The sequence below is a fragment of the Limulus polyphemus genome, unplaced genomic scaffold (genome assembly GCF_000517525.1).
Source record: "Limulus polyphemus unplaced genomic scaffold, Limulus_polyphemus-2.1.2 Scaffold38, whole genome shotgun sequence".
Classification (NCBI taxonomy): domain Eukaryota; kingdom Metazoa; phylum Arthropoda; class Merostomata; order Xiphosura; family Limulidae; genus Limulus; species Limulus polyphemus.
The window spans coordinates 1,129,716-1,144,210 of record NW_013665648.1 but is presented as its reverse complement, the minus strand read 5'-3'; the positions used below and the strand labels follow the sequence as shown (position 1 = coordinate 1,144,210).

The following is a 14,495-nucleotide window of genomic DNA, read 5'->3' as shown; positions in this document are numbered from 1 at the left end:
TCTCTACTACTACCTATTAAGCCGTCTCCAGCCATTATTAGTCTCAAAGTGGGTTCCTCGTCATCGAATATTCATGCTATTACATATGAATATATATCACTAGAGTCACCGAATGCAGTGCCTATGGATTTCTGTGTGACCTGACTGTTGAAATGAATAATGAAAAAACCATCATCCTCATACACTGGTTGGATTATGGAAGAAAAGCAGGAAGGAGTAGATTACTTTCGATAAGACATCTATACAAAACAGGCCTTTTGGAATGAAAATTACTCTGTAGGGCCATTGTCAAGATGCACAATAATCATACAGTGCATGACTGGACATAGCAACATGAACTGTAATAACATGATGAGGTTCACACTAACTTTTAAGTTAATGAACAGACTACCAGATAGGTTAACTTAAAATCTACTGACCTCATTAAGATGCACTTACTGAGCCAAAATTATAATTAATGAGTTAATTTTGAAGATATTAATCAAAGTTTAAATAGTTAAGGATTTTCCATGCCTTTAGAAGAAAGCCATATTTCTTATCCAGAGAGTGAACTGTGCAATGATGTGCTAGATGCTAAGCAACAAACATCAAAATAGGCAACATTTTTCATAAACTAGAAAGATTAGAAAAAGTAGCAAGAACAGAACTGATAAACAAATAAAACACCAGCATCATGTCTGTTCTCCTTTATGGAGTAGTCATGAAAATTTACAATAGAAATTTATATGAATATCAACTCATTTCAAAGAAAATGTCTGCACATGATTGCTTAAGTCTACTGGAAAGAGTTTCTTACATCATCATAAATACTATATAGAGCAAGCCAACTTAAAACATTAAATATGGCAAGATGATTAAGGAGATATTTAGAACACTCTTTGAGAAACCCATCAACATGATTTTTACATCAAATGATAACATAGATACCACCAGGAAAGAGAAAATGAGGATGACCTAGAGAAACATTACATAGAAAGAAGGTATATGGACAATTAGAAACCTGAACAGAGCAGCACAATAATGAAACAAGTACTTTATGCACCTTATGGTGCAGGAGGATAAAATTACTACTTTAGTACTAATATGTGTTGATGAAATATAATTCGGAGTTTAATCAGCATACTTACAAAACAACTTAAATCTAGAAAGTAAGAAGTTTTTATTTACATTTGGAGTGTTTATAAAGACATCATAGGTTATCACTGCAAAATCACAATAATTTATCTATTCTAACAATCAAATAAATAAACTATAGTTGGAAAGAATCAATCCAAAATCATTGTTGAATGGCAAATAATTTTATTATCTTTAAAAAGTAATTACTAGACAAAATTATATATATATAAAAGCATTAGATTAAATTAACACTGTGGAAAAAAAATATATATATATACATACACACACAATCTTCTATGCACCAGATACTATCTTGTGGTCATACCTCATGAGTATGAGATAGCATCTGATGCATGTGAGATAATACCTGGTGAGCACAAGACAGCATCTGGTGTGCACTATATAGAATCTGTAGGTAATGAGATACTACCTGATGAATACAAGATAGGTACTAGTGTGCACTAAATAGAATCTGTAGGTAATGAGATACTACCTGATGAATACAAGATAGTATCTAGTGTGCACTATATAGAATCTGTAGGTAATGAGATACTACCTGATGAATACAAGATAGTATCTAGTGTGCACTAAATAGAATCTGTAGGTAATGAGATAATACCTGAGGAATACAAGATAGTATCTAGTGTGCACTATATAGAATCTGTAGGTAATGAGATACTACCTGATGAATACAAGATAGTATCTAGTGTGCACTAAATATAATCTGTAGGCAATGAGATAATACCTGAAGAATACAAGATAGTATCTAGTGTGCACTAAACAGAATCTGGAAAGTACAAAAAAGCATCTCATGCTCACAACAGTACAAGATAGTATGTATATGAATATCTATATTTTCACAATGTCCCTTTAGGGATACCATAAAAAACAAAAAGTTTTATAATTCTTACATAATTTACAAAACAAAAATAGTTGTGGAGCATTATACAAAATGAAAGTGACTAAACATGTGTTATTCATCACTTTATAATTAAAATCAATTTTATTCAAGCCACATGAGGGTTTGCAACATTTAAGATCCTTTATGACATAGGATAAAAATTATGTGACAAGGAAAAACTTATTCGAAAGGTTCTTTTCATATTTAACAACTTTGTACTCATAAAGATTTGTTGTAGATTCTCTGTTTATTAAAAATTTCAGAGAAACTCTTACCAAACACAAACACTGTTGACATGTATTATGAGGATTTTCAAATTTTACTCCATCTACATACTTCTTTCCTTCAAAAAAACACCCTATAAAATAAAGATAAACACAGTTTATTAGAAGTAATGATGCATATTAGTGAAAAATCTTTATATAAGAAAGCTATTATTGTAGTACACTACCATGATTGTTTTATTTTTTTAATTACTGTACAGTGATCACAAGATAGGAAGAATTATTAAGAAAAAAATCCAGAAAATTATGTGAGCAAAGTTCAAAGCCTTAAAAATGATTAATGTGAGACCAATACTAAAATATTATCTGTGTACTTCTCTAGAATAGTATCAAGCCATCAATCAAATCTTTACTATAAAAACTAATTTTTTTATATTAAGTTCGACTTTTGTACAACTTTACATGCTTAGATTACTGAAAATAAATTGACTTTGTAAGAGAAAAACAGTATACAGAAAAATATTTATTTCAATTTGAGAAAAGAATAAATATAATCTAAATAGGATTTCAAATGAATGGAGTAGATTAATACTTAAAACATAAATTCTAACTTAAGTTCTCAATCAACTAAAAATTAAGCAATATAACAAATATCCATAACTGCATATACTTGTATACTCCAAATTATGACAAAAATACACAGTTTTCTGTGAATCTTACAGGTAGGTTTTTATGTATTAGAGGTTATATAATGCAAAAGATTTCAATGATGAACTAAATTCTGTCTGTAACAAGAAAACAGAAAAATATTGTTAGAAAGCATCTTTACTGCTGAGTTAGTTTTGCAACGTGCTAGTGATGAAAAAAAGTCGATTTTCTAAAAGCACTCTTGTTGTTGGATTTCTTGTATTGTAATATTATGAGCCATTACTATATAGGATGAAAGAAAGGTATAATGAAACTTACCTTTATTACATACAAGACAACATCCATTTGAAACTGGATGCTGACATGAAACTGGTTGGCATGGATGTTTCTTACAATAAATGTTTCCATCCTCACAAGTGCACTGATTACATACATTTGATGGATCTCGGAATGTCTGGCCATTGGATATAGCTCGGTTAAGGTAAAAACAATCTGAAAAAAGGATTATTTACAGAGTTCTATATATTAAATTATAAAAATCATAAAATAATTTTTAAAAAAATTAGTCATATTTTTACATAAGCAGATAAATTATGTTCAATCCAACAACTTTCAATAAGTTAAAAAAAGGATATTCTACTTTTAGTACAAAATACACTTCAAACTTTTAATAATTTTTTTCACAGTAATGTAAGCTCTATTTTTAGGTGACACTGTGCACATAAAATATAGAGAAGTTAAGAAGAACAATATAAGAGCAAACAGTATTAACTCTGCAACATATATGATGTATCAAGCTGAAGTTCAGGATATGATCTCCAGAAATTAAATCATGTGATACCTTGAATACTGATGTAATCTTATCTATACATCCTCCTTGATAAAATTTATACACATATATAAAAATCAGTACTAATACTATCAACATCAATTGTCAATAGGTGATTAAATCAGCACTGTAAAATAATAATGACCTTAATATAAAACAATATAATACATATAATATAAAACATTACACTAGAACGAAAATTAAACAATTATTTTCCATTATCAGTCCTAGTTGTCAACATTAAGTGCTAATGGATAATGTACATGGTCATAGTACCCAAATGTGTTGGGAATATTCCATCCATCAGACAAAATCCAGATTTTGGTCTTAAAATAGCCAGCAGCTATACAAAATCAGTTAGGGGTTAGGAGATGAATGCTTACACCCACAATGTCTCAGCTCCTACTACCTTTCACTGTCTGTAGACAGTTGTGGGAAGGCAGTAACACTTAATTCTCAGATACAACCTTAAAGCAGAAATAAGACCACCATAAAAATTTTACATGGTAAAATTCCCAACCTCTACCCTTTTATTTACAAAATGATGTTAAACAACTAAAAACTCTACCTTAGTTTTTAATTCCCCATCCTCCTTCCTTTCTCTTGAATAATTGTTCATGTATAACTTGGGTCAGCTGAGGCAAGCCCAGCTACCTAAAGTTAGTCCTGGTATACTAAACAAAAATCTAAGTATTTTAAAGTTAGTTACTTATAAGCCAATGAATAAGTAATGACTTCTAAGTTCTCCACAAGGTAGTTTCCATATTCGATAATTTACTTTTTAAGATAATTTCATATTTATTATAAAAAAAGTATAAACATTTTTTTTATATGCCAGACCTTATAACCATTAACTTCAATACATTCGGGTGCTATGACCACAAAAGTTATTCATTATGACTTCATGTTGACAACTAGGACTGATAATGGAAAATAATTGTTCAATTTTAGTTTTATTGTAATGTTTGGTTTATACAATGTGTGTGTGTGTATATATATATATATATATATTAAACACTCATACATAGAACACAATATTTACTAAAAATATATAGTTAGGGTCCAACAAGTAACACCACCTAAAACATATAAGTTATGTGTATTTTATTTGTTTGGGTGCCTCACGAACTCTCCGATGATCATCATTTCCAATGTGTGAACATTGCTTAACCTCTTCTGGCACATAATGTGCACGAACAATTTTTGGACAGAATTGTCACCAGTGATGAAAAATGGATTCTCTATGCGAATATTAAATGCCAAAAACAATGGCTCAGTCCTAGACAAAAACCACTTCCGACCCAAAATCCTGGATTCCATACACAGAAGGTGATACTTTGCATTTGGTGGGAGGACATCAAAGGAGTAATTCATTTTGAACTCCTCAATCCACAGCGAACTGTCAATGCAGAGATCTACAGTCAGCAACTGGAATGTTTAAGTCAAGCGCTTCATCAGAAATGCTCGTCAATCAGAAAGGTGTTCTTCTCCATGACAATGCACATCCACATGTGGCACGTTTGATGCAACACAAGATTATGGAGTTGGGTTGGGAAGTTCTCCCCCACCTACCATATTCTTCAGATATGGCACCATCAGATTATCATTTTTTTCATTTACTGCAACACCATCTTAATAGGAAAACGTATGCAAATGTGGAAAGTAATAAAGAGGACAGTGATATGTTTTTTGCTTCAAAGTCAAGTGATTTCTTTAATATGGGAATTAATAACCTGACTGTAAGATTGAAAAGCATCATCGATAAGAATGCAGACTATTTCATTTAATAAATGTTTTGTTTTGATATATAAGTTGTTCGGGTTTCTTCATCTAAAAAAAAAAGCGATATTAATTTATTGCTGACGTAATAATTATTTTCAATCTATTACAATCTCACCAACTAAATGCTATGTAATATTGACTATAAAATAACAAAAACATTACAGTTCCTACCTTCACACTCTTCACAACAGTGACGTTTCAAAGGGTGGTCACAGTGTGCAGAAGGACAGGGTTTATCTCTACATGTGACATTACCCAGTTTACATTCACATTCAAGGCATGGATGAAATGGATCTGGAAATACTTGCCAATTGTTATACCTTTGATTTCTAAATTTACAGTCAGAGCCACACTCTCGACAACAACGACCTTGGAAGGGGTGAGTACATTCAAGTTCTTCACAGATTTTGGACTTACAACTTACAGTTCCATTCTGTTTAAGAATTAAGCATAAAAACAAAACGTTATTAAATACATGTTGGTAGCTATACATTTGTAATAATCTTCAACAAATAAACGACCTAGTTGATTTTTTAACCATCTACTTTTTCGTAAAGTCTGAAGGTGAAAAGCATATAGGATCTCATTTTATATAAACCACAGATGTAACCAAAGAGTTATAAATACTTAGAAGTAAATTTCATCAGCAGCTCATTTTCATATATATTCATAATTTGATATATAAAGCAATAACAAATTGTAAACCCTGTATCATTTTAATAGGGAGAGTGTGATTCAAAGTAGAATAATTGAGAATATGTGAAGTTGTCTTTATTGTTGTTTTGACAGAACTTTGTGTTATACCTTGAGTAATTGAGAATATGTGAAGTTGTCTTTATTGTTGTTTTGATAGAACTTTGTGTTATACCTTGAGTAATTGAGAATATGTGAAGTTGTCTTTATTGTTGTTTTGATAGAACTTTGTGTTATACCTTGAGTAATTAAGAATATGTGAAGTTGTCTTTATTGTTGTTTTGATAGAACTTTGTGTTGTACCTTGAGTAATTGAGAATATGTGAAGTTGTCTTTATTGTTGTTTTGATAGAACTTTGTGTTATACCTTGAGTAATTGAGAATATGTGAAGTTGTCTTTATTGTTGTTTTTATAGAACTTTGTGTTATACCTTGAGTAATTGAGAATATGTGAAGTTGTCTTTATTGTTGTTTTGATAGAACTTTGTGTTATACCTTGAGTAATTAAGAATATGTGAAGTTGTCTTTATTGATGTTTTGATAGACCTCTGTGTTATACCTTGAGTAACTGAGAATATGTGAAGTTGTCTTTATTGTTGTTTTGATAGAACTTTGTGTTATACCTTGAGTAATTAAGAATATGTGAAGTTGTCTTTATTGATGTTTTGATAGACCTCTGTGTTATACCTTGAGTAACTGAGAATATGTGAAGTTGTCTTTATTTAAATCTTTTGTGAAAAACATCCACATAAACTTACAAAGTTCCTTCTGCACTTTAGTCTATGATATATTACTTTAAAAAAACCTGTAAAGTTTGACATTATGACAGATTCTGTTCCCCCCACTTTTCTGCATCTGATACATAAAGGGAAGAAGCTGTTTAATAATGCTAAAACTTAAGTTATAAACCTAAAATCACATTGACACTACTATATTTACAGTATACATAAACAAATATCATTAGGATCATAACTTTTTAATATGTTTTAATTAACCACTTTTTCAATAAATTATTCCAAAACATTAATTAGTGAACATTTACAAAGTTACTGATAGTAAAATATTTAAAGACAAGAGTTTCTTTCTTTTTAGTTTTGGTTGAAAGTACATTATAATAAATAGATTGTTCATTGCTGAATGTTATATTAATCATTATAAACTTAATCGAACTGAAAATAATTAACTTCAAATCGAAACAAGAAAAATACTTGACACACCTCACACATGCAGGTCTGACAAGGATCAGAGGGCCTTTGGAATGACAGCCTGTTGGGAAACTTTCTATTTTCAAAGAAACAATCTAGAAAATACCAGCAAATCAGTATGAAAACTAATAGCTGATCTGAAAATTATGCAATCAGTTCTAATGTAAAGGTTAAGAAATGGGAAAAACTATTCATTTAATGAAAACAGGTAAAAATCCCTTTGTTCCATCCATTTACTGCAGCTGGTACATATATGGCCTCTAAATGTTTTTCTGTTCACTGTGGTTGGTACACATGTGGATTCTTGCTTCTAAATTTCCCATATGAGGTGTTGAATTGTAAAGTTTTATGTTAATGTTGTTCATAGACATTTTGCTATACATTGCCATATAGTAAGTCAATTATTTCTGTCTTATAGGCATCAGTTTCCTCTCAAGATCTTAAAGAGGAATGTATGATAACTTCTCACTGCCATGGCAGCAAGCACTGTCAAAGCTAAGAAAAGTCCAATCAATTTATGGATTTACTATATAGCATTGACTCTGATTTGATACAGTAAAAAGAAGCCATATGTATAAGCTGCAGTAAATGGATTAACTAGTGCTCCAATAATAAACTGAAAAATATTAATATTATCAGTTATATGTGGCATAGAATTACACATGGAGTTCTTAAAAGTGTAGAGTTTGTACATATATATATAAACCACAAAAGTATATCAGCATGTGAATTGAAACTGCAAGTGCTTTTGCTAAATTGTTTTTTAGATATTTCAATATACAAGTATTTTATACCATAAAAAATAGATTACTCATAGCTTGTTATTCCATAAAATAATTGGAAAATAGTTTTCAATTATAATTGTAGAAATGTGAACATACATAATTATTGCAATCTATGTCTTTTTTAAATCTTAATGAAAGAGACTAACATGGTAAAAATATCGTTTTACATATTAACCTTTGTTATAAGATACATTCCTTAAAGATGTAGCAGCAAAAACAGTATCAATGAATGAATGTTGTTGTTATTACTGTAAAAAAGCAACATCTGAAAAACAAGGCATTTGAAGATGCTAATTTTATGTACAGAATAAAAACTGTTAGAGCAATAACAAAAAAGCTCCTACATAGGTCAACACATATAAATCAGAATCTCACCTACACACTCTTTGCAACATTTTGTAATCAATGGATGTAAACATGTTTCTTTTGGACAGATCTGTCTAGAACATACTACCCGTTGATTCTTACACTGACAAGTTAAACAAGGGTCTGTAGAGTCAGTGAAGCTTTCTCCATCAGAAAATCTTTGATTTTTGTGCAGGCAGTCTGAAACAACATCACAGAACAGTGCATTCAATTACACAATGAAATATTAATTAAATATAAAAAAAGCCAAACAAATTTCCCTTTTCATGTTGAAGCATGCTCGTTGGACATATATGAGATACATAAATTGTTCACCTTTAATGCTACTAAAAACAAACTGTACCACAAAACAATTACAAAATTTTAATCTAAGACAAAGATATTTTATATCAAAAACAGACTTAGCATAGAATTTTTACCAAAGTTCAAGAGTTTTAATGGTGGACTCTATATTTTAAGGAAACCTGTTTTTATTAAGATAGTTATCTCTAGCATACTATTTGCAAACAGGGTCTAATATTTCTAATATTTTAAAGTTCTTCTTAAGCTATATTATCTTTTAATAAAAATAAAAATGTATCTATAGCCTTCTTCATCAGTTTATAATGAGAGAGCTTAGCATGTTGAAAGTTCTGAAATTATTTTTTTACCCCTACTTTTGGTTAGACATATTTCATAACATTCCATCCCTCACCAACAACCCTTGACTATGTTAAAATAAACAAAGCAGAGAATAGTGTAGGATAAAATACTAGGACACTTACTTGATGACAGAGTTTACTAATTGTCTTAAAGGTAAAAATAGATAACAACTAATAGAACGTAACCTTATGTGCATGGGTGGGGATAAAGTGTGCATGTCACAACCATGTACAGAGTGCCATTCAACATGGTATTGTGTATTTAATGTCAGTTATCAACATTTCACATTACCCTACATTGCTGATTTTAAAGTGTTTGTGTTAAAGTAGAGAAAATACCAGAAACAATATACAGAGATACTGAAAAAGCTTTAGATATGCATTTAGGAGGCTGTTAGAGATTATACAAATGCAATTTGAAATTGTACGATGGACAAAAGTATTTTTATTCATCACAGACATATATTAGTACAAAAACAGACTTGTACTGTTGACTAAAAGCTTGCTATATTTCCTGAAAATACCATAACCTACATAAACTCAAATTTATAGTCAACATTACTTCTTCAGTACGAGGTCAGTTCAACTGACTAACCCCATGCACAATTCAGTTCATTAATATAGTGAATCAGAAAAGTGAGATGAAACAAGAGAAAATAAAAGTGGTTAGTATTTAGAAAAACAGATTGAAAACACTATTAACATAACATTAATAAAGTACTGAAAAAATATCATTAACATACAAATGTTTTCACTGTATTTTTTTAACTTATTTTAAAATTGTAGGATTATATTTTTTGTGTATTTATTATACTCCAACAAATATTCACCATAGAAAAAGAGGCATATTTGAATGTTAAACTTATATTATCCGTTGGTTAAGATTTAATACTTGGCCAAAACAAACTACATACCAAATTTCTTACCTACATAACATAGAACCACTTTGTTAAGTAAATTTCCAAGTTTAAACACAAAATTGTGTAGCTTAGTGATAAGTAATATAAATATTGAATTGCAAGAGATTTTCACAAATTTATTCACATCATTTTAAATATGGTATTCATAGGTTTCACTTATATTGATCATAATTTCTTTTAAGTCATTTATTTTCTTTTTATTATTTTATTCTTCATTTAATCATACAATAATTTATTATTTACATTCGTGTACTATTTCTTGAAACATAATTTCAATTTCATATTCTTACATATATTATTCTTACACATTATTAGAGTACTTTTGTGTAAACTTATTCACAAAAACAAAGACTTACGAGTGGGAAGAGCAAGAAAGAGGAGACATTAAAAATCAATAACAAATAAATAAAACCAAAGACACTTTAAAGAAGAAAATAAAAATGTGTAAGCATATGAAAAGATAGAAAAAAACAAACCTAATTTTGGACTTGCTTGATTTCTTCCTTTTAGAAATGAGTAAAAAGATCAGCACAACACATGAAATACAATAGCAAAAGTGACTACAAGAGTAAAGGTGATAGCATCATCTATAATATGGTACAAATGTCACAGCAGGCAGAAAATGGTAAAACACAGACTGAGTTAGGTTTGGGTACTGAAACAATGGAAACAGTCAGCTTGGGAAAAAGAAGATATCAAAGCTTTTTCAGTACATTTAGGATATATATCATTTTTAACATCTAAATGAAAAATTCTAGGTTTTAAATAATATGAAACTTGGTTTGTTTCAGATATGCAAACAAAGCTACACAAGGGTTATGTGCACTAGAAATCCCCAATTTTGAACTGATAGGTCAGATGGAAGGCAGTTAATCAACAGCTCCCACTGCCAACTCTTAAGCTACTCTAATTGAATAGTAGGATTTGACTATTACTCTTATAATGCATCCATAACCCTCAAATGTACAGTGAATTTTCATGGCAATGAGAAATGAACCATAACCCTGTGAAAGATTACAAAAAACATTTTAGGTGCTGACAGATTATACAGTTTGTAAAAGGTATGCACTAATATATTTTATTACACCTTTCAGTATTGTAACTAGGAGAAAAACATTCATTGAATGAAACAGATGAGGTTTTAACACTTAGAAGTAACTGGTTTTAGTATAAGAACTACCTTGATGTTTCTTAGGTTTGTAACTGAGTTACACCAATGAACATCTTTGCAAATGTGAAAACTTTTAAAGTGACAAGGAAAAGAGCCTATGTCATAAAGTGGAGAGACAAAAGAGGAGTAAGGTGAGAAGATTAGATAGTTACCTAAATTTCAAACTACTTTAAAAACTAAGAATGGAAGATTTAAAAACAAGGATTGTACAAAAGGGGAAGTTAAAAAAAATCCAGAAAAATTAGTATTAAAAATCTAGCAAATTATTCAACACCAAGAAATTATGTGACAGAAATCTAAAGACAGATTAAGTTCTTTTAGGAGAAAAAGCTTTTTGACATTAGTTTAACTTCCTTACTGAACAAATTATTGGGTATCTTTTATTAAGTAAGGCTCCATGAAATTGGTTCACATATGGTATATAAAAATAACATGCATTTACTACCTTCATATTTTAATATAGTTCTTTCAGAATTTATTAGTTATTTTGGTATGTACAGTTTTCACATAACAATGTTCAAGAAAGTCATTAAATTTCTCCCAGCTACTTTTGTTTTTTGTTATTTTCTTGAGGTAATATCTATTCTACCTATGTGTGGTATGGGTTTAAAGCTGCACCTTATGCATGAATGTAAAAAAGTGTCTTAAAATGGTAGGTCATGTGATATCTCCTATATGTTTGAATGGGAATAACCAATCACAGGGGTAGCGCCAGTAGTTTTGGGTATATCTGATGTTAATCATTTAAGTAAGTATTATTAAATTTGGTCAGTCTGGTAAAAGTTATCACTGAATGCAGTATGGAGAAAAGAAAAACAGCTCAAATTCAGTATAAGCAACTGTCCAGCATTCAAAGCAAGCATACACCTTGTGCTTGTGTTTGTAATTAATAATGATTGTCCATTGTGTCTTACATTGTGTTGTATCATTTTATTTTATTTTGATGAACTCAGTCAGTTTCATAAAAATTCTGAACTATTCTGTAAAAAAGTATCTTTTCAAATCTTCCCTTGTTCTTTGGACTTAGCTTGTTGTTTAAAGCTCTAAGGAAATATCACACACACCATTCTAAAATAGTTACAGTTAAAACTACTGTGCCCTTGCATATAAATATGAGCACTTTTGAAACTAGTGGTAATGTCTGAAATACATACAATACTTTCTTGCCTGTGATATACATAACTCCATTGAGCATAAACCCTTTGCAACATGATAAAAGTGAAGCTAACAGATACTGAGAGGTCTGTTTCTTCTCAGTTTTATGCTTGTGTTGTATTGCAGATTGATATCAGAGTTATAGCCAGGACACTGTATGTACTCTTAATGTCTAAGTATAACTTGTACTTTTATTTAAAGACTCTCTGGAAAAAATAAAGATGTAAATGCTGTTGTTTATCAGTGTTTATGTTTTTGTTTTATCAATTTTAAAAGTCTTATCAGCTTATTTTTTGTTTATTTGTCCTGGAAAAACAAGTACTTTATATATTAAAGATAAACTGTCTAACCCATGAGTAAAACAGATATTTTTTATTTTAAACAAATAAACATTATTAATGGAGTTGACTACTAGTAATCCATTGTACTATCATGTAAAAATCCTCTACTGAACAGTGTTCTACAATACAGACTAATCAACACAATCATAAAACCATAATTACCCTGACAAACTGGACAACATTCATCTTCTATTTCAATGAAAGATTTACAATCTATAAGGGAACATTGTACATGGCTACAGGTCACATGGCCATCCCGACAGTGACATTTCCTACATGGATCATCTGGATCTGTGAAGTCTTGTTGATTTCTGAAATTTTTTCCACTATAAGAACATCCTGAAAAAGAAAATCTTAAAGAATAATTTAGTCCTCTTGTTGGTATGCCCATATGACTACCTTTTTTGAAAAACTCATGCATGTTAACATTTACATTGAAGTTTGCATAACCTAATAACTAACCTATTTTGTTTATTTATTGACCTTTAGCTTTATATTTAAAATGATCATTTTAAGAACTGGCATCAATCCTCATTTCAACAAGCTTTTGTTACTCAAAGAGTGATCATTTTCATTCTTATTTGACTAAACATAAATAAACTAACTAAAAGAATACGTTACAGTACTAAAACATCATCTCTTTAATACCATATTCTAGGATCCATGATTATAACCAGCAGTAAAAGCCAAAATGAATATGATTGTAAACAATAAGTGATATTTTCAATGGAAATGATTCATTCAAGTCTACATTCATGCCTAAATTATGGCTGGCTTTACAAGTTATTAAACTTTGGAAGCCATTTTATAGAAAAGTTTTCTAATTTCAGCTCCTCATAAATTCACCAGTATAGATTACATTTACAGGCAGTTCAGAAAGACCTAAATATAACTGTCTATGGGTGTCCTGCAATAAAGAATATGGATGGATTAGATTACCTAGAAAGGAGACTAGAAAAACACTGTAGTCTAAAAACGTTTTGATACTATAAAGGTTTTTATCAAAAAATAATTATTTGTACAATTTAATAAACCTCATAAAAACCTTAATTTACTCTTTTTTTTTCTTTTAAAGACAATTTTCTTGTATAAAAAACATCTCAAACATAATACTAATTACAATTTTTAATGTCATTTAATGATTTGTTTTGTTTTATAAGCAAAGAAGTCACTTCTTCTTACTTTCCTTTTACTGTTAATTGTTTGTAAGATGATACTAAAAAAACAAAATTTTGTTGTTTTTTTAAACATTCTGGAAAAGCTACAATAAAATGTTTCACAGTTTGAAACAAACCTATCTTACAGAATTTAAATGTGCACAGCATGGACACAAGTAAATAGACACCACCTTTTCAGAAAAAATAAATTTTTCAGTCATATTCACATGAATTGATATATTTGTAATTTAAGTAATATCTAGTAAATCTTCCTTTCGCTTCGTGGAGTTCGTTGATCCTTTGTAGCATCGTGAGAATCATCTCGTCAATTTTAGATTGTGGGATTTTTGCCCACTCTTGCTTCAAAACATGAAGTAGATTGTTCTTCGAAGTTGGTTTTTTGGTTGTTTCTTGACTTGCCGGTCGAGTATGGCCCAGAGGTTTTCGATGGGGTTCATGTCAGGAGATTGGCTCGGCCAGGACAACTTATGGATACCATTTACTTCCTGCCACTTTTGGGTGTTTCTAGCAGTGTGACACGGTGCTCCATCTTCCTAGAAC

The 14,495-nt window shown here is 30.1% G+C and overlaps 1 protein-coding gene across 1 annotated transcript in view; it reads right to left on the bottom strand.

Annotated features, from left to right (window-relative positions):
- The window catches only part of LOC106461313 (kielin/chordin-like protein), a 119,315-nt gene that overhangs the window by 40,866 nt on the left and 63,954 nt on the right, over nucleotides 1–14,495 (bottom strand). Inside the window, exons 29-34 of the mRNA XM_022388562.1 lie at nucleotides 12,940–13,116; nucleotides 8,559–8,729; nucleotides 7,411–7,493; nucleotides 5,672–5,933; nucleotides 3,208–3,381; nucleotides 2,293–2,375 (exon numbers count right to left, since the gene is read on the bottom strand). Of these exons, the coding sequence (XP_022244270.1) occupies nucleotides 2,293–2,375; nucleotides 3,208–3,381; nucleotides 5,672–5,933; nucleotides 7,411–7,493; nucleotides 8,559–8,729; nucleotides 12,940–13,116 (950 nt within the window). The remainder of the gene's footprint in view (nucleotides 1–2,292; nucleotides 2,376–3,207; nucleotides 3,382–5,671; nucleotides 5,934–7,410; nucleotides 7,494–8,558; nucleotides 8,730–12,939; nucleotides 13,117–14,495) is intronic.